The sequence below is a fragment of the Eleutherodactylus coqui genome, chromosome 6, assembly GCF_035609145.1.
Source record: "Eleutherodactylus coqui strain aEleCoq1 chromosome 6, aEleCoq1.hap1, whole genome shotgun sequence".
Taxonomy (NCBI): Eukaryota; Metazoa; Chordata; class Amphibia; order Anura; family Eleutherodactylidae; genus Eleutherodactylus; species Eleutherodactylus coqui.
In genome coordinates, this window is record NC_089842.1 from 60,257,162 (window position 1) to 60,284,781 (window position 27,620).

A 27,620-nucleotide genomic window follows, 5' to 3' on the forward strand; every position below is an offset into this window, starting at 1 on the left:
GGTACCCACGTTTTTGCTTAGTGACGGCACAGAAAATACAAAACACTGAAAGAAAAAAAACTGGACTGCGCATGACCGACAGTGAGCCGCCGCAGTCATACGCAATACAGAAAATTGAGGTGTGCAGGGTTGTCGGCCAGGCCCACAGCCAGAATCTAATGCGGGCATCCCGCATGCAGAATCCGGTCCGCCCATGTAAGCTTGGCCTTACAGTTATTAAAAGACTATCCCTCATGAGGGTTGAAACAAGCCCAGTGTTGACCTGTTTATGTTGCTGTCAATTCTTGTTAGTAAAAGTTACAAGAAAGTTGTCCCACGGTCTCCTGTCTGTCATGTTTTTCATGACTATCAATTTCAGGCACTGCCCTTGTGGACCTTACAGGCTAGAGGAATTATAATTAAAACTTTTATACTCCCCTTTTTTTGGACCACTTCCCAGTTTTGGCCAAAAAACATGAATGTTTCTATGTCTTGACAGACATTGTTAGGCAGAATAGTGACTCACACAGACTTCCTTATTATGTGTGGGTGTTATCTCAGCAAATAAGCATACATGATCGGATAGCCGCTTTCATTGTGCGCCTTTGTGATAATTTGCTTACTAGACTGGCTTGCCGATTTTTTTTAAAATTCTGTTCAGTTTTTAGTGAACTCAACACTTATTGAACATCTTATGTTCAGAGGATATCTTCTGATATGTAACAGCCCTAGGGTGACAATTGACCTTCATGGATCCACTACGCATATGGCAGGGTACCACACGAATGCCTGAATCAGTCACTGAGATGGTTTGTGTAATAATCACTAGGATATGCATGCTATATGTTGAATTGACCATCTAAATACATATCTACATATGACAGACCACGTCAACAGACTATTAATCAGGCCCTTATATCAAGGGAATGTGTCATCGGAAAATGACCTACAGCGTAAATCAAGTTTTTATGTTAAACATAAAACAATTTTTGGTGACTTTTTAAAATTTTTTCATATCATTATGTATATTAAAAAAATCAGCAGTTTTCACTCTGGCCGCTAAGCTTAATACTTGCCTGATACTTCCTGTTCTATAGAGAAAAGTTATTCACTATTGTTACAAAAAGAAACTTGCTTTGTACAGAGAGCAAATCTGTAATACAGAAGTGTTCAGAAGTGCAGACTGTTACAATTAGTAGGAGAGATCCTGCTGCATCATTATCTCCTGCTCTCTAAACCGTTGTTGGGGCAATTGCTATGACCCATTAGAGGGTATCAGTAGACCACACTGCTCAGCCTCATTACAGAGAGGAGTGTCTGACTGGTTAGCCTCTCTAAAAAATACTTTTGGTTGCTGCAGTGTGGTGTGGTTGATAGTTGTAACAACATGTGTTCTATCCAGTATTCCTTGTTCTAGTTCCAAGCACCTTGTTGTAGTCTAGTCTTGTCTAGTCTGTCAAGCCAATGTGTCTTGCTCCTTGGTTTTCTAGTCCAGTCTGTGTTCTCTTAGTTTGTGGTTTGTCTAATCTTTCCTTGTCTGTTTCTGTCTGCCTTGGGTCATTCCAGCATTTGTTCCGAGCCTGGGTCCTATTAGTCCCCACATGTTCTCAGGAATAATGTTTTAGACAGGGTCATCTGTGGGGACAAATTGGGGTTGCTTAGGTACAGTGGTGTCTGGCATTGAGGCACAGATTCTGGGAGGGATTGGGGAGAAATGTAGGGAGAAGCAGTTTAAGAGTCAGCATTTCTCTGGTTATTTCAGATTTGCACTATTCCAGTCTCCACTGCAAGTTTCATTTTATTCATCATCCAGTTACCATCACCCTTTGCCATTGTCACCTAATGGTGGGTCTCTAGTTTCGTATTAATGTTTTATACTACGTTGATGTGTGCTTCACAACTATATTTATTACAACATCTGCTTGTTACACTCCTCGACTCTATTGTAAATCCTGGGGGCAAAAAAGTACTGGGAAGCACTGTTAGTACCCAAGAAAGGCGACTGCTAAAGTTGAAGCCATATTCTGTATTTGCCTTCAGGTAATACCGCTGTACAGGCAGGGAAAGCAGGGCTTAGTGCAGCCATTGTCTGAGGGACTTGGCCACTCTGTCATTGTAGAGGGAGCGGAGGAGAGCTTTGTTTGAAATGGACTTTTGTACACTATATGATAATACACCATGGGCAGAGGGTGTCAACTGATCACAGGGCAATAGTAGGCCAGCTCTTCTAGGCATGACATTATCAAGTGGTCTGCCCATGTCTCCAGAATAGAGCGACACACTTACCATGCTTTAACCAGATCCTTTCTATCAACTCAACATTCCCTAATAGACCTTTAACAATGTTTCAGTATAGTCTAAGTGAAAAAAGGAACAAGCTGAGTCACAATTAGACTTCTCAGGGTTAAGTACATGCTGTGCCTCTGTGACGTTAACTTCTATTTATATGGCAAACCCAAGACGCACTCAGGGATTTTGCAAAGTAAACAACAAAGGTATAATTCTAGATTCTCAATTCTGCTTGTTCACCAGGGCATATCCTCATTGGATGGAAGGGAAGTGTGATGGGTTAGAAATATAGATTTTTATCTACTGGGATTTAAAAGGTCTCTGAGCATCATTCTTGCTTATTTTGTTTCTATTACAAGATCTAGCAGTGGCAAGATTATTTGTATGACTGATACACATGAAATTAAAATCCTTCATAGTCAAATGTTGACCATCCATAACTGTAAGGCTCACTCTCATTTCATTTTCTCTTTGTTTCCTGCCTGAAGCTTGAAGTGATGTGTGAGAAGCGTCCGGTAGGTTGGGCACATCTTCTACCATCACTTCAGACTTCAGATCAAAGATGGTAAGAAGATGATGTGACAGTAGTTCTCACATTAAAATTTGAAAAATCCTTCTGAAAATGTCACTTTTTTATTGTAGACTTTGAATCTACGTCTGAGTAAATATATTCGGCACAGAACTCAGTCGCTTTAAGTTCATTTTAAAGCCCTTAGTAACATAAGTCATTTTAGCCTTAAGAACCAATAAATCATTTCCGCTTTTTTGTTACATCGGGCATAACTATTTTATTTTTCATCAGTGTAGCTGTATAACACCTTGGATTTTGTAGAAGAAGTTCTAGTTCTTATAGAAACCAACTTCAGGTACATATAATAAATAGAAGAACATATTTTTTTTACTGGGGGTGGGGGTGGGGGGCAATGAAAAAAAGAGACATTTCGCAATTGCTTTTGAGATTTATTTTTACGGTGTTCCCCATGGGGTGTGAATATTGTGCTGACTTTATTCTATGTGCCATTACAATTGCAAAACCAAATTTACAGAGATGTTATGTTTTACTATTTTTGCACAATACTCGGCATTTCCTGTGCCGGATTTAGTAAGATTTCCCCCAGCGCACGGTGCGCTGAATACTTTAAGGGGCGCACTTATCTTCATATATTCTGAGTACACCCAGCACCTCCATGCCATTCCCTTACAGAAATGTAGGCCTAGTCCCGACCAGGCATATAATTCTGGCCTAAATTATACATAAATCTGTCGGTCTGGGGCAGCCATGCGCCCTCCTGGCAAACCTCGACCAGTTTTATAAAACGTGGCAGGGTTGACACAAGAGAAAAAGAAGTTGCAACTTTTTGAGCCAGTATACTGGCATAGAATAGTTAGTAAATGTCCCCCTTTATGCATTACTACATTCCATCATCAAAGCTGTATAAAAGTTTATTTTTTGGAGGAAGACTTGTAATTTTTATAGGTACCATTTTGAGGTGAGTATGACTCATGGATTACTCTTTATTCCTGCTTTGGAGAAGCAAGATAATTAGATAATGAACATTTTGACATTTTCTTATATATTCATTTTTACAGAATTTACCAAGCTGGATGAATAATGTAATATTTAATGGTATGGGAAGTTATGGATGCAGCAATACAAAGTTTGTAGTTTTTTTTTAACTTATTCAATATTTATAGCACTGTGCAAGGGTAAAAAACATTTTTTAATTTTTCTTCTGTAAATTCATTTACATACTACAGTCAGCAATGAGGTAAAGAGGAGTGTAGCGGTGTGATTAGATGAGCAAGTGCCTGAGGAAAAAAGAAGACCCTTTTTTGACAATCAGGGAGTAAATATGCTCTCAGTGACAAGGGGCAGGGTGATGACATGAATAAAACTTCATGCTACCCCTTCCATGGGACAGGAGAATCACAGATCTGTTCTCTGCTGCCTACTCCTCCGCTGCTGCATCTCCTCTGTACAGACAGACTGAAATGGCAGCTGTAAAAAGTGAAACCTCTTTGAGATGACCAACCAAATTGCATAGAACAGAGGTCTTCTGGAAGAGAGGTCTTCTCAAAGAAGTATGCAAAATATGTGGTGGAACTAAAAATCTGTCACTGGAAATCTGATCTGGATAAGATGGTGGTTTTCTGAAAGAAGTGATCTTTTGGACAGATTTCACTGTATTAAAAAGATCATTAAATACATCTACGTTCACTTTTACCGTGGAGGCTCTTCTGTTGCAAATTTCGACAAAATGGTTATGTAGCACAATTTTCCCCCATCAAATACTAAGAACACCACAAATGAACCCCAGAAGACCTCATTATAAGTCATGGGTTTGTGTCAGGTGGCAAGGGCATCAGTCATGATTGATTCAGTGCTGTGTTGTGCCATTTGTTGTAAATGGTATTACGAAATATTCTGGGAAGACTTGTTTTTGAGACATAACACTTATTTTAACCATTTCCTGGCGTACATGAACAGTGCACATTGGGTGTTACTTTATGGAGCTGGCTTGGGAGCCTAGCTTGCTCCCCACATGGTGGTTGTTGCCCATCTTTGAAAGCAGGCAACCTGCTGTCAAAATGGACATAACTCTGATCAATTCTGTTAACCCTTTTGATGTTGCTGTCAATTTATTTAAATGTCCCGAACAGCCCCACACAGTGTGATTACCACTTTCTGTCCAGGGCCATGGCAACCTAGGGCCTTGTGAAGGCTCTACAGGGCTGCCATGAATGATAGCCTATAAAGACGTGCCTATGGCATGTCTCAATAAATTGCCGGTCAGAATACAGTATAATGCATTATATATTGTATGAATAATGAAACAATTTCAAGTTCAAGTTAAAAGAAAAACAAGCAACCTTTTTTTTTAATTATTAGAAAAAAATATTAAATTTTAAAAGTTTTTAAAAAGCCATATTCCCAGTCAAAATTGATATTGCTGCATTCATAAAAGTCCAACCTATTAAGATATCACATTATTAATCCCATCCCATTTCCAAAGAAAGATTGGAAAAAGAGTGATCAAAAGGTGATATGTACTCCAAAATAATGTGAAAAAATGTGCTGCAAAAGCAGTCTATTTAAATTTATGACTCTAATCCTACCGATTCCATGAATAAAGATAACGTCGTTTTTACTGCACCATGAATGCTGTAAAAACAACCTCTCCCCGCCAAAAAAGTTTTTCCATTTTGTCCCACTTAGAAATTCTTAAAAGTTTTCCAGCACATTATATGATACCTTAAATGGTACCATTAAAAGATTCAACACTTCCTGTCAAAAAATCAAGCCCTCGGTAAGCGTGTATCAAAGATACCGCACATAAAGTACAGTTGAATTCTGCAGTTATCCGATCAAGGGATTCTGGACTTTCTTCAGTCTAAATAACATGTCTAGAGACACGACAGTGATACTGCTTGATACGGACCAAGCACGGTCCTGTGCAAGAAAACGTTCTTTCCTGTTGATACTTGTTAACAACAGTAACATCTTTGAGCCGTATGAGTGAGTCATCCTTTTTCCGAAGTTATAACTGGCGGATCCGATGGATAGCTATGCCCTGGTTTAGCCTGAAGTGGTTGCCCACTGCCTAAAGCCTTGGCGCAGAGTGTTAAGGCAGCATTGTGCAGTCCTAAGCTCTCACTCAAGATCTGAAGGTTGCAGTATTTAATCCCCGCATGGTTCAGGAAGTCGGCTCAAGGTTGACTCAGCCTTCCATCCTTCCGAGGGTGATAAAATGAGTACCCAGCTTGCTGGGGGGTAATAAATAAAAAATTACCTGAAAGAGTTGTAGAATAAGTTGGCGCTATACAAATAACAAGTCCCTTTCCCTTTTCCCTTATTTATCCTGACTGAATACCATCCATGAGAGTTTATGATTCTGCTTCTGATCTTTGCATAGAAATCCGCGATGACCGCAAAAACCACACACTGAGATTTCTAACAAATTGGAGCAATAATCGTGCAGTATCAATGCAAAAGAATCGCTCACTATTCATTCACAAATCATTATCACTAACTTTCAGTCAACATAAAAACTATCACTGGATTGCAGGCTTCTTAGAAGGTGAAGCCCTGAGCGAGAACCCAAAGATCCAGCAGCAAACTCTGCCTGTGTAAACTCTCTGCACGAGTGCTAACGACCTTAGCGGTGACGTCATTACTCCTGCAGTTATGTGTAAAAAGGCAAAGGAATTGTGCAGTCTCTTTCTGCTGGAGATGCACACACCCAGAGCAGTGGAAGCTGGTATGCGGTATACACAATACACTTGCACTTGTGTTACTTATGTGGTGAGGCTGGAGGGAGGCGCCCTCCAGTCGGCAGTCAGAACTCTTTTTGTAAAGGAAGAGCCAGACAAAGACAGGTGTTTTTTTCTTGTATACTCACTTGAAAAGGCTGATGTCTGTATTGATGCACTGGAAGTTATTGGAAATAAACACCATTTTCAGTTTGGAAGCTCCATGTCCAGGCTGCTTTCATTGGAGGTGTGTCCTGTGGTACGCATGCAGGGTGATCCCCAGGTAATCCCCTCACAATATGGAAGAACTTTAAAGTCTAACTAAACTTAAAAAAAATTGACATATCATACTAAAATATCAGAAGTTTTGATCGGTGGGGGTCTGGGTGCTAAGACCTCCACGATCACTAAAATGAATGGGCAGGACAGAAGCGCTCAGCAGAGCACTGCGCCCATTCAGCTGTCACTGCAAGTGGTCTACAGACTCTAATAATTATCTTAACACAGATACTTTGGGGTAAAATTTGGATATTTACCAATACTTTGTTGTAAATTCTCAATTATATATTGTTGCTGCATGGGTCTTAATAGTACCATCATATTGTTTATCTCCATTTCAGACATCACAAAAAGGACATGGAATTTTTAACATGTTCATTTTCAGATGCCATAATGTAAAAATCGGGTTGCAACCCTGGTAGCAGCCACAGTGCCCCATAACGGTAGCAGCCACCACTGGGCCAATAACATATCCCTATCCATTCTATATCCTCCTCCAATCAAGCCCCTGATATATAAATGTCTAAGGTGTATAAAAGCAGTCATCAGTTGTGTTATAAACAGTACAATAAAGTTGGAGGCATGGTGAGCCTCATTATCGAAATTTAACATGTGTGTAACATAAGTATTGCAGGTGGATTTTGCTTAATTAATACTATACAATACTAAATTAGTTAAAGTGTAACTTATAAACTTTGCCTGTAGGGTAAGTGCTTATTGCTTGGACAAAGGATGGCAACAAATCTATGATAACAAGAGGGAAGACTACAAGTTAAAGTGGTGTGAGAACAAGCGTTCTGCTACGTACTGTGCCTTCCGAGAAGGTAAGTGATCAGTAGGTACATAGAAGAGAAGGGGAACCATTATAAAGATGAAAATGGACTATTAAGGGACTTTTATAATTTATGGCTCATGTCAAAATAGGTCATCAATAGTTGACCGGTGGGTGCCCACCGCTCACTATTAGTGCTTATCAGCTAATCATATTGCCTGCTGTCAGTACTGTGGGATGGACATCTTCATTGCTAGTCAGAGGAGCAGGAAGCAGGGGCGTAGCTAAAGGCTCATGGGCCCGGGTGCAAAAGTTTATCTTGGGGACCCTCAACTTCTCTTAACCTTTTAACGCAAAGGGCGTAACTTGAAGCTCCTGGGCCCCAATGCAAAACCTGTAACAGGGACCCCAACTATATATAATGCTTTATTCATAGTACTGAGCTCCCTATATGGAGAAGAGAGGCCTTATGGGCCCCCTAAGGCTCCTGGGCCTCATTCCCTATAGTTACGCCAGTGGCAGAAAGTGTAATAGGAGGCATTGCTCTCATTGATTTCAATGGAAGTAAAGTCGGCTATTACACTTCCAGCCCTAACCACCAATGACTGTGTCTGGCCTGCTGCACTGACAGCGGGCCGGATGATCAGCTGATCAGCGGAGATCCCAAGTGGCAGAATCCTGACAATTACTTTTGATGACTTATTCTCAGGATAGGTTATGAATAACTGAAAGTCACAAAATACACCTTTAAGCTACTGGGTTCTCTCCAAACTCAAAATCTGAAAATGTAGTATGACTGTAAGCAGGTGATAAATGTTAGATCAGTTTTAGAACATCTGCTTAGATCCTCACGGATCTCTAGAACGGAAGACCTCATCCCATCAGTACCGGCAGTGTAGGGAGCTGCTGCATGGAGAGGTAGCTGAGCATACATGCCCTGCTGTCTTATATAACTCTATGGGAGGTACAGAAACAGCCGAGCCGGAGTGCAGGGCCACTATCACGTTAGTCAGGGAAAATGCAGTATTATATGAAGGAGGGGGATTATAGGGTTCAGTTGCACACATACCTGAATGGGGGAAGGCTTCTAGTATCTTTTTGGTGTTTTTTTTATGTAATTCCTTTTTTTTCCAGGTGAACAACTCCTATACCAAATACCCAACAATAAAGTCCTCACCACCAAGATTGGGCTCTTAAACAGCCTGAGAGAATACGAAAGGGTCATGCAGAAAATTAACAAAGCCAGGTAAAACTGAAGTGTAAAATAAGAACTAGTAAAAAACATACTTAATAAATAATACAATGATAGCACTAAATTCTTTGGCCGTGATCATACATGACAGAACTGCTAAGAAATCCGTGGCAAGGTACAGGACAATAGAAGTCTATAGGGGTTTTCAAAACCCCATCCACACAAAGCAGGAATAAATCTACGGAGCAATATAAGGACGCTGCAGATTTCTAAATCCCCAGTATAATTAAGATGTCGTGAAAAAGCTGCAATATATACTGTGAAATCTGCGCTGAATCCACAGAATTGCCCTGAATTCTCCAAGGTTTGCAATGAGATCCGAGACTTAATTATTCCACTGTTTCTGAATTTACTCTTAGAAAAAACATTTTCATATATAATATTAGAAACTTTTTAGCTAGTAGATGGGGGTCCCGTCTTCTGGATCTTCATTTCTACAAACAGCATCTCTCTTGAGGACCTGTTCTGTCTTGCATTACACAGACAACCCATTGATTTAAATGGGCACTATGTAAGGGTGGCTTACAGGGATGACTACTGTCTAAATAGTCGCTCGAAAGGGCAAATGTAAGCGATATTTGTTCTGTATAAGCACGGTCACCGACAGGTTGATAAGTTACTCACCAATTGCTTATTTTCTGCTCACCTCAAAAATAGTCACTGGTTGATTAATTATCACTAGAGATGAGCGAGCACCAAAATGCTCAGGTGCTCGTTACTCGGGACGAAATTTTCGCGATGCTCGAGGGTTCGTTTCGAATAACGAACCCCATTGAAGTCAATGGGCGACCCGAGCATTTTTGTATATCGCCGATGCTCGCTAAGGTTTCCATTTGTGAAAATCTGGGCAATTCAAGAAAGTGATGGGAACGACACAGCAACGGATAGAGCAGGCGAGGGGCTACATGTTGGGCTGCATCTCAAGTTCCCAGGTCCCACTATTAAGCCACAATAGCGGCAACAGCGGGCCCCCCCTCCTCCCAACAATTTTTACTTCTGAAAAGCCCTCATTAGCAATGCATAGCTAAGCACCACACTACCTCCAACAAAGCACAATCACTGCCTGGATGACACTCCGCTGCCACTTCTCCTGGGTTACAGGCAACCCCCCCCCCCCCCCCCCGCACGACCCAGTGTCCACAGCACACACCAAAGTGTCCCTGCGCAGCCTTCAGCTGCCCTCATGCCACGCCACCCTCATGTCTATTTATAAGTGCGTCTGCCATGAGGAGGAACCGCGGGCACACACTAAAGAGGGTTGGCTCGGCTAGGCAGCGACCCTCTTTAAAAGGGGCAGGACGATAGCCCACAATGCTGTACAGAAGCAGTGAGAAATATAATCCTGTGCCACCGCCATCAGGAGCTGCACACGTGGGCATAACAATGGGGAACCTATGTGCCACACACTATTCATTCTGCCAAGGTGTCTGCATGCCCCAGTCAGACCGCGTTTTTTTATAAATAGTCACAGGCAGGTACAACTCCGCAATGGGAATTCCGTGTGCACCCACAGCATGGGTGGCTCCCTGGAACCCACCGGCTGTACATAAATGTATCCCATTACAGTGCCCTGGACAGCAGAGCTAACGTCAGATTAAATGCAGGTGGGCTTCGGCCCACACTGCATGCCCCAGTCAGACTGGAGTTTTTTATAAGTAGACACAGGCAGGTACAACTCCCTATTGTGAAGTCCGTGTGGACGAACAGCATGGGTGGCTCCCTGGAACCCACCGGCGGTACATAAATATATCCCATTGCAGTGCCCTGGACAGCAAAGCTAATGTCAGGTTTAATGCAGGTGGGCTTCGGCCCACACTGCATGCCCCAGTCAGACTGGGGTGCTTTAGAAGTGGACACATGCAGTTACAACTCCGTGTGGACCGACAGCATGGGTGGCTCCCTGGAACCCACCGGCAGTACATAAATATATCCCATTGCATTGCCCATCACAGCTGAGGTAGTAATGTCATGTTTAATGCAGGTGGGCTTCGGCCCACACTGCATGCCCCAGTCAGACTGGGGTTCTTTAGAAGTGGACACATGCAGTTACAACTCCGTGTGGACCGACAGCATGGGTGGGTGCCAGGAAGCCACCGGCGGTACATAAATATATCCCATTGCAGTGCCCAGCACAGCTGATGTAACGTCAGTTTTAATGCAGGTGGGCAAAAAATTCATTTGATTACACTGTAGGCGAGGGCCCCCAAAAACTGGTGTACCAACAGTACTAATGTACGTCAGAAAAATTGCCCATGCCCAACCAAGAGGGCAGGTGAAACCCATTAATCGCTTTGGTTAATGTGGCTTAATTTGTAACTAGGCCTGGAGGCAGCCCAGTTAAAATAAAAATTGGTTCAGGTGCAAGTTTCAACGCTTTAATGAGCATTGAAACGTATAAAAATTGTTTACAAAAATTATATGAGTGAGCCTTGTGGGCCTAAGAAAAATTGCCCGTTCAGCGTGATTACATGAGGTTTCAGGAGGAGGAGCAGGAGGAGGAGGAGGAATATTATACACAGATTGATGAAGCTAAAAGGTCCCCGTTTTGGATGGTGATAGAGAACAATGCTTCCATCCGCGGGTGCAACCTACGTATTGCTTAGGTATCGCTGCTGTCCGCTGGTGGAGAAGAGAAGTCTGGGGAAATCCAGGCTTTGTTCATCTTGATGAGTGTAAGCCTGTCGGCACTGTCGGTTGACAGGTGGGTACGCTTATCCGTGATGATTCCCCCAGCCGCACTAAACACCCTCTTTGACAAGACGCTAGCCGCAGGACAAGCAAGCACCTCCAGGGCATACAGCGCGAGTTCAGGCCACGTGTCCAGCTTCGACACCCAGTAGTTGTAGGGGGCAGAGGCGTCACCGAGGATGGTCGTGCGATCCGCTACGTACTCCCTCACCATCCTTTTACAGTGCTCCCGCCGACTCAGCCTTGACTGGGCACCGGTGACACAGTCTTGCTGGGGAGCCATAAAGCTGGCAAAGGCCTTGGAGAGTGTTCCCCTGCCTGCGCTGTACATGCTGCCTGATCGCTGCGCCTCCCCTGCTACCTGGCCCTCGTAACTGCGCCTTCGGCCACTAGCGCTGTCGTATGGGAATTTTACCATCAGTTTGTCCGCCAGGGTCCTGTGGTATAGCAACACTCTCGAACCCCTTTCCTCTTCGGGTATGAGAGTGGAAAGGGTCTCCTTATACCGTGGGTCGAGCAGTGTGTACACCCAGTAATCCGTAGTGGCCAGAATGCGTGTAACGCGAGGGTCACGAGAAAGGCAGAAAATAGAGATGTGCAACTATATATCTGGAAAAAGAGAGAAGAATGGGAGAGGAAAAGAAAAGAAAAAATTTTTAAATTTAAAAATTTTTTTTTTTTTTTTCTTTTCAAATGTTTTTATTTTTTTATTTTATTTAATTTTTTTTAATTTATTTATTTTTTTTTCTCAGATTCTTTACCTATTTATCGCTATGTAAATGTATTTAAGAATTGTTTTTCAGATATCCATATGCATACTTGTTTCTCTATCTGTCTGTTTTGAATCCTCCTGCCACAAATCTCTGTATGCTGGTTGTAATATGTGATGTAATTAGCTCTTGAACACACCCTCTATACCATCCCTCAACCATTTCTCCCCCTGACAAGCTAACATACACAGGTATTTCTCCTTTGATTTTAATTTGTATTTGGTCTATAAATGTCTTATGTACTCCATACCTCATAGCTGTTGACAAAGGCTTTTGCCGAAACGCGTTCAGCGTGCACTTGTGAGCTGTATGCTTTTTTTTTTATTCGATAAAGAAGGAAATTTTTAACGGTAGCAGCTCCCCTCCATCTCTATTTTCTGCTCATATGGAATCTGGCCGTTTGCCGTCGGCTATTTGAGGATGGAGCTCCTGTTGGATCCCAGATCTTCCTGCATCATTGAAAGTTACTGCTGGTGAGGTGAGCCCACATCTCTCTTTTTTTTGGCTTATTCACGAGAAAGGCATCCTAACATGAAGTCAGCCATGTGTGCCAGGGTACCTGTACGCAACACATGGCTGTCCTCACTAGGAAGATCACTTTCAGGATCCTCCTCCTCCTCCTCAGGCCATACACGCTGAAAGGATGACAGGCAAGCGGCTTGGGTACCGTCAGCAGTGGGCCAAGCTGTCTCTTCCCCCTCCTCCTCATGCTCCTCCCCCTCCTCCTCCTCCTCCTCAACGCGCTGAGATATAGACATGAGGGTGCTCTGACTATCCAGCGACATACTGTCTTCCCCCGCCTCCGTTTCTGAGCGCAAAGCGTCTGCCTTTATTCTTTGCAGGGAACTTCTCAAGAGGCATAGCAGAGGAATGGTGCCGCTAATGATTGCAGCATCCCCGCTCACCATCTGGGTAGACTCCTCAAAGTTTCGAAGGACCTGGCAGATGGCTGCCAACCAGGCCCACTCTTCTCTAAAGAATTGAGGAGTCTGACTCCCAGTACGCCGCCCATGTTGGAGTTGGTATTCCGCTATAACTCTACGCTGCTCATAGAGTCTGGCCAACATGTGGAGCGTAGAGTTCCACCATGTGGGCATGTCGCACAGACCCGGCGCACCTTTCCGAGCAGGTCTGACAAGTGTGGGTAGCTTTTCAGAAAGCGCTGAACCACCAAATTAAAGACATGGGCCAGGCATGGCACGTGCGTGAGGCTGCCGAGCTGCAGAGCCGCCACCAGGTTACGGCCGTTGTCACACACGACCATGCCCGGTTGGAGGCTCAGCGGCGCAAGCCAGCGGTCGGTCTGCTCTGTCAGACCCTGCAGCAGTACGTGGGCCGTGTGCCTCTTCTCTCCTAGGCTGAGTAGTTTCAGCACGGCCTGCTGACGCTTGCCCACCGCTGTGCTGCCACGCCGCACGACACCGACTGCTGGCGACGTGCTGCTGCTGACACATCTTGATTGCGAGACAGAGGTTGCGTTGGAGGAGGAGGAGGAGGGTGGTTTAGTGGAGGAAGCATACACCGCCGCAGATACCAGCACCGAGCTGGGGCCCGCAATTCTGGGGGTGGGTAGGACGTGAGCGGTCCCAGGCTCTGACTCGGTCCCAGCCTCCACTAAATTCACCCAATGTGCCGTCAGGGAGATATAGTGGCCCTGCCCGCCTGTGCTTGTCCACGTGTCCGTTGTTAAGTGGACCTTGGCAGTAACCGCGTTGGTGAGGGCGTGTACAATGTTGCGGGAGACGTGGTCGTGCAGGGCTGGGATGGCACATCGGGAAAAGTAGTGGCGACTGGGAACCGAGTAGCGCGGGGCCGCCGCCATCATGTTTTTGAAAGCCTCCGTTTCCACAACCCTATACGGCAGCATCTCCAGGCTGATCAATTTGGCTATGTGCACGTTTAACGCTTGAGCGTGCGGGTGCGTGGCGGCGTACTTGCGCTTGCGCTCAAACAGTTGCGCTAGCAACGTCTGGACGCTGCGCTGAGAGACATTGCTGGATGGGGCCAAGGACAGCGGAGGTGAGGGTGTGGGTGCAGGCCAGGAGACGGTAGTGCCTGTGTCCTGAGAGGGGGGTTGAATCTCATTGGCAGATTGGGGCACAGGGGGAGAGGCAGTGGTGCAAACCGGAGGTGGTGAACGGTGTTCGTCCCACCTTGTGGGGGGCTTGGCCATCATATGTCTGCGCATGCTGGTGGTGGTGGCTCCCCGGCTGATCTTGGCGCGACAAAGGTTGCACACCACTTTTTGTTGGTCGTCTGCACTCTCAGTGAAAAACTGCCAGACCTTTGAGCACCTCGGCCTCTGCAGGGTGGCATGGCGCGAGGGGGCGCTTTTGGAAACAGTTGGTGGATTATTCGGTCTGGCCCTGCCTCTACCCCTGGCCACCGCACTGCCTCTTGCAACCTGCCCTGCTGCTGCACTTGCCTCCCCCTCTGAAGACCTGTCCTCAGTAGGCTTAGCAAACCAGGTGGGGTCAGTCACCTCATCGTCCTGCTGCTCTTCCTCCGAATCCTCTGTGCGCTCCTCCCTCGGACTTACTGCAATTACTACTATCTGAGTGATAGACAATTGTGTCTCATCGTCATCGTCCTCCTCACCCACTGAAAGCTCTTTAGACAGTTGCCGGAAGTCCCCAGCCTCATCTCCCGGACCCCGGGAACTTTCCAAAGGTTGGGCATCGGTCACGACAAACTCCTCCAGTGGGAGAGGATTCGGAACCATTGCTGCCCATTCTGGGCAGGGGCCCGAGAACAGTTCCTGGGAGTCTGCCTGCTCCTCAGAATGTGTCATTGTAATGGAGTGAGGAGGCTGGGAGGAAGGAGGAGCAGCAGCCAGAGAATTCAGAGTTGCAGCAGTGAACGGCGCAGAACTCTGGGTGGTCGATAGGTTGCTGGATGCACTTTCTGCCATCCATGACAGGACCTGCTCACACTGCTCATTTTCTAATAAAGGTCTACCGCGTGTACCCATTAATTGTGAAATGAATGTGGGGACGCCAGAAACGTGCCTCTCTCCTAATCCCGCAGCAGTCGGCTGCGATACACCTGGATCAGGAGCTTGGCCTGTGCCCACACCCTGACTTGGGCCTCCGCGTCCTTGCCCGCGTCCACGTCCTCTAGGCCTACCCCTACCCCTCAGCATGCTGTATTACCAGTAGTGCAGAAACAGAACGCTGTAATTAAATGTGCCGCTTATTGGCCTGTGGTTGGAGGCTGACTTCGCTTACGGAACGCACAGCAGAGCCAGGGAAGAATTTTGCGCAAGCCTGCTGTAACACTTAGCTGGCTGCGTATGAATTAGGACAACTACCCCCAGCAGAGACGCAGTACACTGAGGACGGTCACAGGCAGCCCAAATAGATTTTTTTTCCCCAATTTTTTTTGGAAAAGCCCACTGCCTATATAGACTGTATACGTCTTCTGTCCCTGCCTCACCACTACTGGCCCTGGACTATGTAAAATTACTGCAGGATGCAATGCTCTGGACGCAATGCTCTGTACGGCCGATATACAAAAAAAAAAAAAAATGTGCAACACTGCAAAAAGCAGCCTCAACAGTACTGCACACGGTCAGATGTGGCCCTAAGATGGACCGTTGGGGTTCTTGAAGCCTAAAATAACTCCTAACACTCTCCCTATAGCAACTCCAGCAAGACAGCACTTTCCCAGAACAATGTCAGAATGCATCTGTGGCTAGCCGCGGGAGGGGCCGATTTATATACTCCGGTGACACCTGATCTCGCCAGCCACTCACTGCAGGGGGGTGGTATAGGGCTTGAACGTTGCAGGGGGAAGTTGTAATGCCTTCCCTGTCTTTCTATTGGCCAGAAAAGCGCGCTAACGTCTCAGAGATGAAAGTGAAAGTTACTCGAACATCGCGTGGTGCTCGTTTCGAATAACGAGCATCTCTAACACGCTAATACTCGAACGAGTATCAAGCTCGGACGAGTATGTTCGCTCATCTCTAATTATCACTTTGCAATTGTTTGTCTTTCAATGACTAGCGAATAACTTTGCTGGTAGGTTTGCGCTTCAGAGACCGCAAAGTTGAACAGCAATCACTCCGTTTAAAAGCGCACAGACATTTGTACGCTAACAATTCGATGTAGTGACGAAAAGGCATCATTCATTCTGCAAAGATGCTTTGTACATACACGCGCAAATATGCATATACTCATGTGAATCTGGCCTCAGCCTTAAAGGGGTTGTCTCGCGAAAGCAAGTGGGGGTATACACTTCTGTATGGCCATATTAATGCACTTTGTAATATACATCGTGCATTAAATATGAGCCATACAGAAGTTATTCACTTACCTGCTCCGTTGCTAGCGTCCCCGTTGCCATGGTTCCGTCTAACTTCGGTGTCTTCTTGCTTTTTTAGACGCGCTTGCGCAGATGGATCTTCTCCCTTCGGCTGGTCTTGGAAGCATCGGTGTTTTGGCTCCGCCCCCTTGTACGCGTCATCGCGTAGCTCCACCCCCGTCACGTGCCGATTCCAGCCAATCAGGAGGCTGGAACCGACACACGTCATGGGGCGGAGCTACGCGATGATGCGTACAAGGGGGCGGAGCCAAAACGTTGATGCTTCCAAGACCAGCCGAAGGGAGAAGATCCATCTGCGCAAGCGCGTCTAAAAAAGCAAGAAGACACCGAAGTTAGACGGAACCATGGCAACGAGGACGCTAGCAACGGAGCAGGTAAGTGAATAACTTCTGTATGGCTCATATTTAATGCACGATGTATATTACAAAGTGCATTAATATGGCCATACAGAAGTGTATACCCCCACTTGCTTTCGTGAGACAACCCCTTTAATTTCCCATGCGGTAGTACTACAGGACAATTAAATACGTATTGCTGATTTCCCCTATTGTAGTGGCCCAGAGTTTGGGGTCCCCTCCAGCACCTCAGACTACGTGTTTTATGTTTATTTTGTATTACTGTCTTAAATGTGGAATGCATCAGATTTATGTGCATTGGAGTTTTCAGGCATGAAAGGGTTAATGTCTGTTCATGTCTGGTGTTATCTGGAAAATGTATCCAACTGTCTATTGGTCTGTCTCCACGCGATGAGTTGAGTGAGAGGTGTCTAAAGTGAGAAGAAGTGAGTTGGGGGTAAAAGAAGTGAGTTGGAGAGAGAAAGGAAAACAGTTAAGAGAGGGAGAGATAGAGGAAGTGAAGAGATGGTCTGCAGCTCATGCCAGAGCCCAGCCATACCAAGTAGCCTCCTTCCAGCAGTTACTCCGAGAGTATGAAAGCCCGGACATGCCGGAACAGCGTGGGAGTGCAGAGCAAGAGCTGCACTTAATTGGAGACTAAGAGAAACTGCAAGTGTGTGAGAAGAAATGAGTGCTTGGCAGTAGAGAGAGAGTTTAATTGGGAGGAAAAATCTTGTAGATAACTAGGACTGTGGATGTATAATGCCCTGGGAACCCTCATTGCTTCAACACTATGCAAATTGTTGTGTGCAAGAATTTTTTATTGTTACTGCCCAGAGAGTTTAAGTTAATAGACAGGACCAAACATTCACGGTTCTCTTTTGGAAAATACCCTCTGTGTGTGGAATACTTTATTCTATCGGAGTGATCAGAAGATGAAACGTTGGTGTCACGGTGACAAACAGGACTTAAGGTAACCTCGGTTACTAATTGTGATCTCCCACATTGGTAACAGGATTGAGTTCCTAGCCACCCGTGGTGAGGAAACGGTAGAGCCCGTGACAAGGTTATTTCTCTACCCCGCTGTCTCGTCGACCTGAGGATCGCTTGGGCTTTCAGCAGGGGGACAGGTTTTGATAAGTTTAATGTAAGGGGACCTTTATGGGCTCTTTCACGTGGGCGGTATTATTCCTCCAGGAATGTGGAGTTTGATGCAGAATCAAAGCCATTTCAATTCTGTATCAAAATCCGCATGCTACCTGTGGAGATTTTAGTGCATGCTGGCGGAATATTTCTGCCCGTATGAAAGAACACTAACCAGTCTAACAAGTAGGGATTGGCCAAAGCAGAGAGACCAATTAATAAAAGATTTAACGAAGACTTGGAAGACTAAGCTAATAATTCTATATTCCTTGGTCCTTTGTGCCAGAGCAATGTAGGGCAAATGCTTCAATTCATTCAAAATATACAAAAATGATGTAAGGAACTGTTAAAAAGATACTATGTGACAAATTTGTGATTATTTGGCTTTCTTAACAGGGTGCTGAAAATGGCAGATTTTTTCCCAGAAACTCTCCGCTTGGATATGAAGGATGAAGCTGAAGCATTCTTTTCTACATACGAAGGTAACAAGAAATACAGTAGTTTCCATATACTGAGTAAAGTTATGAGCTTCCTTACATTTTACTAGAAGTGATTAGTTGGATGTTTACAATGTTCTACATTTCTTCTCAATTCACTCTCGGTAAAACATGTTCCCCCTGTAGTAGTTTATTGAGTTCTTTAAAGGGGTGCTACGCTATATGGGAATGGAGTGTAGAAGCTGGAATTTAGGCGAGATGCCACTTTCTAACATATACTCAATTTTTGGGGGAAAATGGGGAGCTGGGTTAGATCATATCCTAGACAGATATGTACTTGCAATATAGAATAAGTGGAACTGTATATTGAAGACATTGTACACATCCTGGATGTATGCATCACCCCCCCGGACCCAACCCCCTGCCACCCCCCTACACACACATGCTATATGCACAAGGGTGAAATCAGGAATGGAAGAATATTAGAAATTTTTAACAAGTCCCAATTGCAAGTTTCGCTATGCTGTTACTTTATCAATCCAGTTGATTATCTACTGGTAGCTGGGAGGCCCACATTTCTCTCATTGCCTAATATAGAGAGTTGACTTTGAATATAGGTCTTAAATTGGCCATATAAATAGGAGTATGACAATAACAGATGATTTCTCATAGACATACACACTTGAATCAGTTACACATGATTGTAAGTAGACTAAAACTAAAGCTAGTCATACACATGCAATAACTACTTTGACTCCTCCGAGCCAAGTGTGTGTAAAAGAAGGGAAGATATCTCCTGTATGTCTCTTATGTACTTTATTTGCGTTAAGTTTAACATAGTTTATGTGCATAACAAATATATTGTGAGACGGTGGTATCTGTAGGCCCGTTTGGAGTATGGGGTATGGTGTGAGCAGTGTTATTCTCCTGCATGTCTGTGCCGGTTCTATTCTGTGTGAACTGTGTCATGCTTCTGTGTCTCTGTGCTGGGTCTGTTTAAGGTCTTCTGATCTGTCTGTGTATACCTGTGCTGCTTGGATCATTTACTATCTAGGGCTATTTAGGCCCTTAGGTTCCAGCGTAGAGCTGTCCCAATCGGGGTGATCGCCCTGCTTGCAGGCAGGTATGCTGGGTTACTTGTGGTGTTTCATTAGAGTAGGGACCGCAAGACACTGAGGACTCTAGAAGTGGGCTTACGGCTTAAGTGACTTGGCCAATCCACAAACTAATACCTCGTACTTATTTAGCAATTCCATCTGTTTATTCGTGCGGGTATGCTGGTGAGTGTTTTGAGTGTTTGGCAGTCTGTCTTGCCCCTGTCTGTCCTTGAATATGTAATCCGTCTCTGTTCTGTGTTCTGTCTGAGTTCCTGAGTCTGTATTCCTGAGTCTGAGTTCCTTAGTCCTGAGCCCGTATTGCTGAGTGAGTTTTGTCTGAGGTCCTGAGTCCGTATTTCTGAATCTGAGTTCTGTCTGTATCTCTGCATTTGTCTTCGTTCCGGTTTCCCGAATTTGGGCTGAAAAAGATGTAACACATTCACTGTGGTGCTGTTCCATTACCTGATATTAAAAAGAACTGTTTTATGAAACCCAGGTTTCCTACTTTCCTTGTGCAATGCCCTATGGTCCGGCTGGATAACAAGCCAGTTTGTAGCGGCTTCAGGCACTGGTTTGGAGCCTCAGGTGTGATAGCCACAGGTCTGAAGAGTAATCAGGGAGGAGCCAGGAGTCAGCAATGGGAGGTCTCAGTTTGCAGTACAGATGGATGAGGCGGGTAGCATGGTCAGAAGGGAAGCCAGAGGTCGGTATTAGGACGTCTTATTTTGATAGCAGAAAAGCAGGTAGAAATAGAGCTTGGAGTACAATAATCGTGCAATGCATGAAGGGACAGGTTTATAAAGGGAGTTTAATCAGGGGCAGGGCAGTGCAAGGACAGGGAGGCAGGAACTAGGTAAACAGGATCATGAAACAAGGCTAACCCTAAGTTACCCATGCAGGGGAACTTGTCCAAAGGCCTGGGTTGCCCAACAGGGAGAGCTGGTGCTCTCAGAGTAGAAGGTCTTGGGTTTGAATCCTGATACTGTTAAATTACATATGCATGCAACACTCGAGAGAGAGGGGAGTAAAGTTCCTCTTAGACAGCGCAATCTCGTTTTCACAAGCCAGCGCATCCACGCTCTTGCAGCCTCTTCAGAAAGGCAGATTGACATTTCACGTTCGCTATGTAAAACACTGATTGAGAAGTGTTTAAACAGAATGACAAGTGAACAAGCCAACAATGAATTTTAGTCCTGCAGGAACAGAATGATGAACGAGAAGCGAGCGATTCTCGTTCGTGGTTTAGTCATTGGCTCGCGTTAAGACTGAATGATTATCATTCACTTTCATTTGAACAATTTTTTTTTAACTATAATCATACTGTCTAAAAGCACCTTAAGCCACTACCAGAAGGCTCGAATGAGCTTTAGTTGGAAAACCAGACAACCTTTATGAATCCTGGTTTCCAATACCTTTGCCTGCCAATTTTTGTTTATCCAATAAGACTTGAATAGTGCCTAGTCTTCCCACTTTATTATAGCATTTACATAAAAGTAATGCAAATAAGGAAGATGGAATAATACCTCTGCAGCGCCACTTATTGGATGGCAGTATTCCTTCAAATCCTGACATTGATTTGAAGAAATGCTGCCATCCATTAGGTGGCGGTGCATAGGTATTATTCCATCTTCCTTATTTGTATAAATGACTCAGAGGAACAAGCATGGCTGTATAAGTCTTCTCACTCCTCTCTCAGGTGTCTTTTCACACACTTTTTGGGTGCTCCCTTTAAGAAGAGATGGCACCCCTCTTGTCCCATAAAATTGATGACCTTCACCATTCACACAACGATGGACTATCGGATTGGCCATCAATAGGAATTCTTGGAAAACCGCTTACATTTTTCCCTTGCTTTCCTCTTCTGGTAGTGTTACTCACTGGCTTTATTCTGTATTTGTAGACATTGTTCTATATATATGTAATGACATTTAGAGATGAGCGAGTATACTCGCTAAAGGCAATTGCTCGAGCGAGCATTGCCCTTAGTGAGTATCTCCCCGCTCGAGACGGAAGGTTCGGGTGCCGGCGCGGGGGAGCGGTGAGTAGCGGCAGTCAGCAGGGGGGGAGCGGGGGGGAGAGAGAGATCTCCCCTCCGTTCTGCCCCGCTCTCCCCCGCAGCTCCCTGCCCGCTGCCGGCACCCGAACCTTCCGTCTCGAGCGGGGAGATACTCACTAAGGGCAATGCTCGCTCGAGCAATTGCCTTTAGTGAGTATACTCGCTCATCTCTAATGACATTCCTTTCTTTTGATGATTATATATTATATGTTATTATATGGTAATCCTGTTGATTGTTCTGTTACCAAATCATATAAACAAAATAATGCTAGAGGGCGCTTTCAGACGTAAGGATTTGTTGTACTATATGTGCAGTCAGATGACCAGTGCCATACTGAATCTTTACTTAGATGGGCAAACGTGGATCTGCAAACCCACTGGGCTGAATCAGGGACGTGGTATCTATTTGCTGAAAAACCAAGAACAGATCCTTGCCCTTCGCTACCAAATGCTTAGTATAATGGAAGATTCCAAGAAACCTCCATCTAAAGGTCCGCAGGCCCGGATAGCGCAAAGGTAAGATGGCAGCTAAAGTTTATAAATGGGGGAAGTTTATAAAATTAGTAATTATTACTTAATCATAGCATCAACGATTTTTTTCTGCCACATTAAGTGTAATATGAAAAAGTGGAAAATGCTGATGCCTGCTCTAATAGTTTTTCTCCCATTGCGTATATAAATCACTGAGGCAGAGATAGTCTAAATCTGTAACCCTTCTTTAATGACAAGACTATCTAAAAAGTTGATGCCAACTGTTTTGTTGCCTTGATCGGTTATGAGGGCTAGAATAGGTCATCCCTATAATATTCTCTTAGTTTCATACAAAGTGACCTACGCTTTAGCATCAGCTATTTTTTGGCTTTTGTCTATGACAGCTCTAATCAAAGTTTGTGGTCTTCTCTGAAGATCAACATGAACATGAAGATCAACATTTGCATGGTGATTTGCAGAGTCTGATCTGCTCCAGAGATTTGCTTACTGCTGTAAAGAGTGTTTTTATACTTAGCCACATCACCTGCCTCACATGCCGGATACATGAAATATGGATTTACAAAACATGTCAATGTACCGTGGTACCTCAGGATGCGAGTGCCTTAGCTTGCGGACTTCATGACTTGCGAGCAGGCTCTGTGCCGAATTTTTGTTCTGGTTTAAAAGCCACAAAATTGGGTTAGGAGCCTACTTGCAAGTCCAGAAGCTCACAAGCTGGCTCGGGGGGGGGGGGGGGGGGTGATGTCTAATACTCACCTACTGCCTGTGTTGTGGTCCTCCGCGTCCTCCTCCACGCCGACAGAGCATTTCTTCGTGGAAGTGGGGCTTGAATACCCCCCCTCCAGCAAGCCAATGCTCTGATTGGTTAATCCAGCGCCACGTCAGCCAATAAAAGCCGGCGCTGGATTAACCAATCACAGCCATTCAATGACATTATTGAATGGCTGTGATTGGTTAACCCAGCACCAGCTTTCAGTGACTGATACGGCGCTGGATTAAACAATCAGAGCATTAGCTTGCTGGAGGAGGGGTATTATTATAAAAAGTATAGGTCCGGCTCAAAAAAGACAGGTATCAAGTTCCGCAGCATTTCTGCATCCAAAAGACAGTCAAAATCTGTACCATTTTTGTGGATTTTGACTGGAAATCAGCTGCATATCCACAGCTGATTTCATACTATGCAGCGCTCCCTCTCACCTCCTCCGTGCTCCCCTATACCAGGCCAGTGACCCATATACTTTCCCACCTAGTGGTCTTCACAGCGCTGATGATCCTTTCAGCGCTGCTGCCGGTGGGCGCGAGTGTGTATGCACCTACAGAAGCGCCTCCTCCCCTCTGCCCTCATCGCCTCTCTTGCGGAACCTAAGAGGAGAGCTGAGGGGAGAAGGGGAGGAAGATCCCGCATGCCTCCAGTGTGTACATCCAGTCCGCGAAGCTGCAGAGTGATTACAGGTCAGGGAGCTTCGGCACCTCGCCTGGTAATCGCTTTAATGGTGACCAGACGTCACCAGAAAGCGGGACAAATGGCTATCCCACTGGGGTCCTGGCGGAAGGCGGGACACAGGGTCCTAAAGCGGGACTGTCCCACCTAAACTGGGACATCTGGTCTCCTTATCTTTGTATATATTAACAAATTTAAACAGAAGAAATCTGATGGTGATGATGTTAGATTCTAGATTGCAGACAATATTATATTTCCTTTCCCAAGGGCGCCCCCTGGTGTCCATATTTTGTTCAATATGAAACTCAACTTCAGGGCCGGGTCTAGTCATATTGATTTACAAAGTTGATATATCATAGTAAAAGCTCATACAAACAGGCATATGTGATTTTTTTTGTGTGAGAATTGCATAGTCGTCACTGCATGTGCATGTTCAAATTTAGTGTGTTTTTGGTTTTCTTTTATTACATACTTGTTACATTCGTATTTACGATTTTTTTTTTTACCCACGGTCTTCTGGCAATATGCGTAAAAATGCAGTCAATACACATGCAACTGCGATCTTGCTGCATTTTTACGCAATCCCGTAGACTTTAATGGGCGGTTTTGGTCTGTGATATGGACCAAGATAGGACATGCTGCAAATTGTTTATGCACATAAATGCTCATCTGTGCAAATCAATGGGGTTTATGCTATCCTTATTACCTCCTTAAAAACATACAAAATTGCTGCAGTCAGAAAGTATTCTCATGTGAATGAGCCCCAAGGCATTTTACCTCCAGCTAACAGGGATGATTTGCTTGATTTAGGTCCCCTGTCCACAGTTGTGATGGAATATTGCTAGCGATATTCTGCTATGGGGGAGCAGGGGAAAGAACTGACAGCTCTCCGCGGTGAGCCTATCTAATAGATAGGCTCATCGGGGAAAATCGCAGCATGCCACGATTTGAATCCCACGAGTGGGACTCACGTTGGCGTATGCGCAAAAACATTCACGATAGCGCTACTTTTTGTGCTGTGAAATTCATGCTATCACGTGCATTTTACTTTACTTTTTGCGGTGCCGCGGACAGTTCACATCAGCGCAGGACAAACGCGCACCAGGAATTTGAAGGCTGTGCAGTCTAATTAGTCCCCATTGTTTTTGATTTCCCCACAAAATTGTGCAGTTCGTCGTGCAATTTCTTGGGGATCGGTTACGCATTTGCGCACCTCTATAGACTCGTATTGTGCCTTAGGTGCGCAAATGCACCAAAAAATAGAGCATGTCACGGCTTTTTTTTAGTGCGCAAAATGCGCACGCAAGAACGCAAAGGTGTGTATGAACCCATTAAAAACAATGGGTTCCATTTTCTGTGCATAGACGTGCATATTTTGTGTGAAGCCGCACTGAGAGGACACCGCTGAATCACAGGAGCGGGTGAGTACAAGTAAGCCATCACCCGGCTCCCTATTACGTCACCTAACAGTACAATAACTTGATGCTGTAAATATGTGGCAGGTTCCCTTTAAGAGATCTGCTGCTAATGGCTCGGTGCCAGATACCACAGAACATCTTAACTACAAATCCTATGTACCCAATGACATTCTGCCAATGACAGCTGACCATGCAGCAGCTATAGAGCCTATGGGGCGCGCGCGGGGGGGGGGGCGCGAACTGAATGACCCAGCCCTTGTCACACAGCTGACTTGCCAGGCTCCTGGGCCAGCAGCAGAACTCTTTGTAACGCAGAAACTTGTCTGACAGCTTGGCACCATAGAGTGCAGAGCTCACTTCGCCGCATCTTCTCTCTCCAACGTTTTACTGTATGGAGAGCAGAAGTGAGCTCTGCACTGCATGGAGCCGAGCTGTCAAACAAAGCAGTGAGTTACAAAGTTCAGACTTTTGGGGGGATTAGGGGGGGACATAGAAGTGGCACCATAACTTTGAGGGGCACAGATTATTTTTATAATGCCACGGAGGGGGCACTGTATTTTGGAGGAGCAGAGTGTGGGCACTGTATCTTTGAGAGGCACAGAGGGGGCATTATAACTTTGAAGAGTAAGGAAGGGATATTATTTATAAGGCCAAAGAGGGGGCTTTAGTACTATTGAAGTATTGAGAGGAGCATTAAGGGTAATGAGTGTGCAAAGACAAGTTATGGCTAGAAGAAGTGTTCATGGTAGACTAGGCCCCGATAGAGAAGAAAAACGAGAACCGATGACTCCAAGCAAGTGATTCCAACCGATGACTCCAGCAGTGTTACCTCTGCTATAGATCTCTCATACTTCCCACTCACTCATAAATCCTCGTGAATAATTCAACCCTCTACTAAAAGTGTCAAAAGTTGTTATAAATTTATATTCCCACATTTTTTCTATGGTTTTGTGACTTCAAAATTGCATTTCAGTATCATAACTTTCATATCTTCTATGTCATGTCCATGACTAGAAAAGTGCTCGACCACAGGTAATTCTGTCTTTCTCGGTTTATTCGTGTGGCGATGAGATCCTCGCTTTTAGTTTTTGTCCTGTTTCTCCAACATAAAAGCCCCCAACAGGACATTCACTGCACAGGATCAGGTACACAACATCAGATGTGGAACATGTGAATGTCCCCGGGATCTTATAGTCCCATTCTATGTTGGGGATTTGTATTCTGTCCGCGATCAGTACATGTGAGTAAGTCTTGCAACTCCTTACATTACAGGGACAAGTTCCTTTTTGTGTGTCAGAAGGCAATGCACACCTGACTATAAAGTTCCTCAAATTTGGAGGTTGTCTGTAACATAGGAGAGGACTATGATTTTCAGACAGTCATCCTTGTATAGGGTATAGTGGAGTTTCTTTGCTGTTTTCCTTAGTACCTCTAGCTAAACCTTATGGATAATTAGTATGCAGTTATTACAAAACTGTTGAATAACCTAACTCTAATTAAGGATATGCGCAACTCTAACGTGTGCAGAATATTATAACATTCATTTACAGATAACACACAAATTAGCAATACAACGTAGTTATAAAACACATGGTAGTATCACCAAACTTTTCAACTGAGCTGTGGCGGTCGCCCACACACAGTTTGAAGGTAATTGCAAATATTGTCCAAAAACATTGTCTGCAACTGGCATATGAATATGTATTTCTCTGGAATAGGCTCAAGCATTTTAACTGACAGGCCTGCACTTTAGTCACTATGGGGTTGTTTTCTGAGGGCCCACCTCACTTACGTATCCCTCATGTGTTTGGAACCATAGTGTAGGAGAGGCATCTTTGGATGTCTGTTTGGGATACCTTGATTCAGAGAGCAGCAAGATGAGTTGGACTTTCTGCAGCAGTCTCTTCAGCTCTAATCCCAGCAGCATTGTCCTCTCAGCAGTGTTCGTTCTGATGCATTATGAAGCCACACTCCTCCGTTACAGCCTGTCTCTTTTCTCATGCCACTGGCCCTCTCTAGCAAACATAAAATCTCCAGCACTCGTCTTGCATGGCTTCCTCAGCAAACTTCTCTTGGAGCCCTCTGTCTTGCTGCAATGCAGTTTCTCCAGGCTGAGCACCACTCAGATTATTCTCTGGCAAGCCGCCCTCTCTCCAAGTGTCCGGCTCCTACGATTCCCGCCTGATCACCATGAGTCTGTACACCTCTCTATCATCCCCAGTCCTCCAGACATCCATCCTGATCTTTGTAGCCAATCGGAAGTAATATACAGCACTCCATCAATAAATACACAAAATATAGTGCTGTATGATGGCCACTAGAAGTCACCCTTAAACCTTCCAAGTGAAACGTCATCTGAGCCCCTTGAATATGTATACACCTCTGTGTGCCCTATGCCTATGTTAACGCTGCTCTTTTACAGAATGAATGTTTTACTTATATGGCATTGTGGTTCTTTGGGATCTTTCAATTAACTCTCCTATTTGTATAAAAATGTAATAAAGCAGAAAAAAATAGAGGGAAGATACAGAAGACTTCAAAAGAAGAGACTGCAATATTCCAATAACTTTTCAGTCTGAAGAGCACTGGAAGAAAAAC

General features: G+C 44.8%; 1 protein-coding gene across 1 annotated transcript in view; it reads left to right on the plus strand.

The window, feature by feature from the left end:
- The window catches only part of TTLL10 (tubulin tyrosine ligase like 10), an 83,370-nt gene that overhangs the window by 37,663 nt on the left and 18,087 nt on the right, over positions 1-27,620 (plus strand). Inside the window, exons 4-7 of the mRNA XM_066606902.1 lie at positions 7,504-7,622; positions 8,705-8,816; positions 18,478-18,563; positions 22,022-22,187. Of these exons, the coding sequence (XP_066462999.1) occupies positions 7,504-7,622; positions 8,705-8,816; positions 18,478-18,563; positions 22,022-22,187 (483 nt within the window). The remainder of the gene's footprint in view (positions 1-7,503; positions 7,623-8,704; positions 8,817-18,477; positions 18,564-22,021; positions 22,188-27,620) is intronic.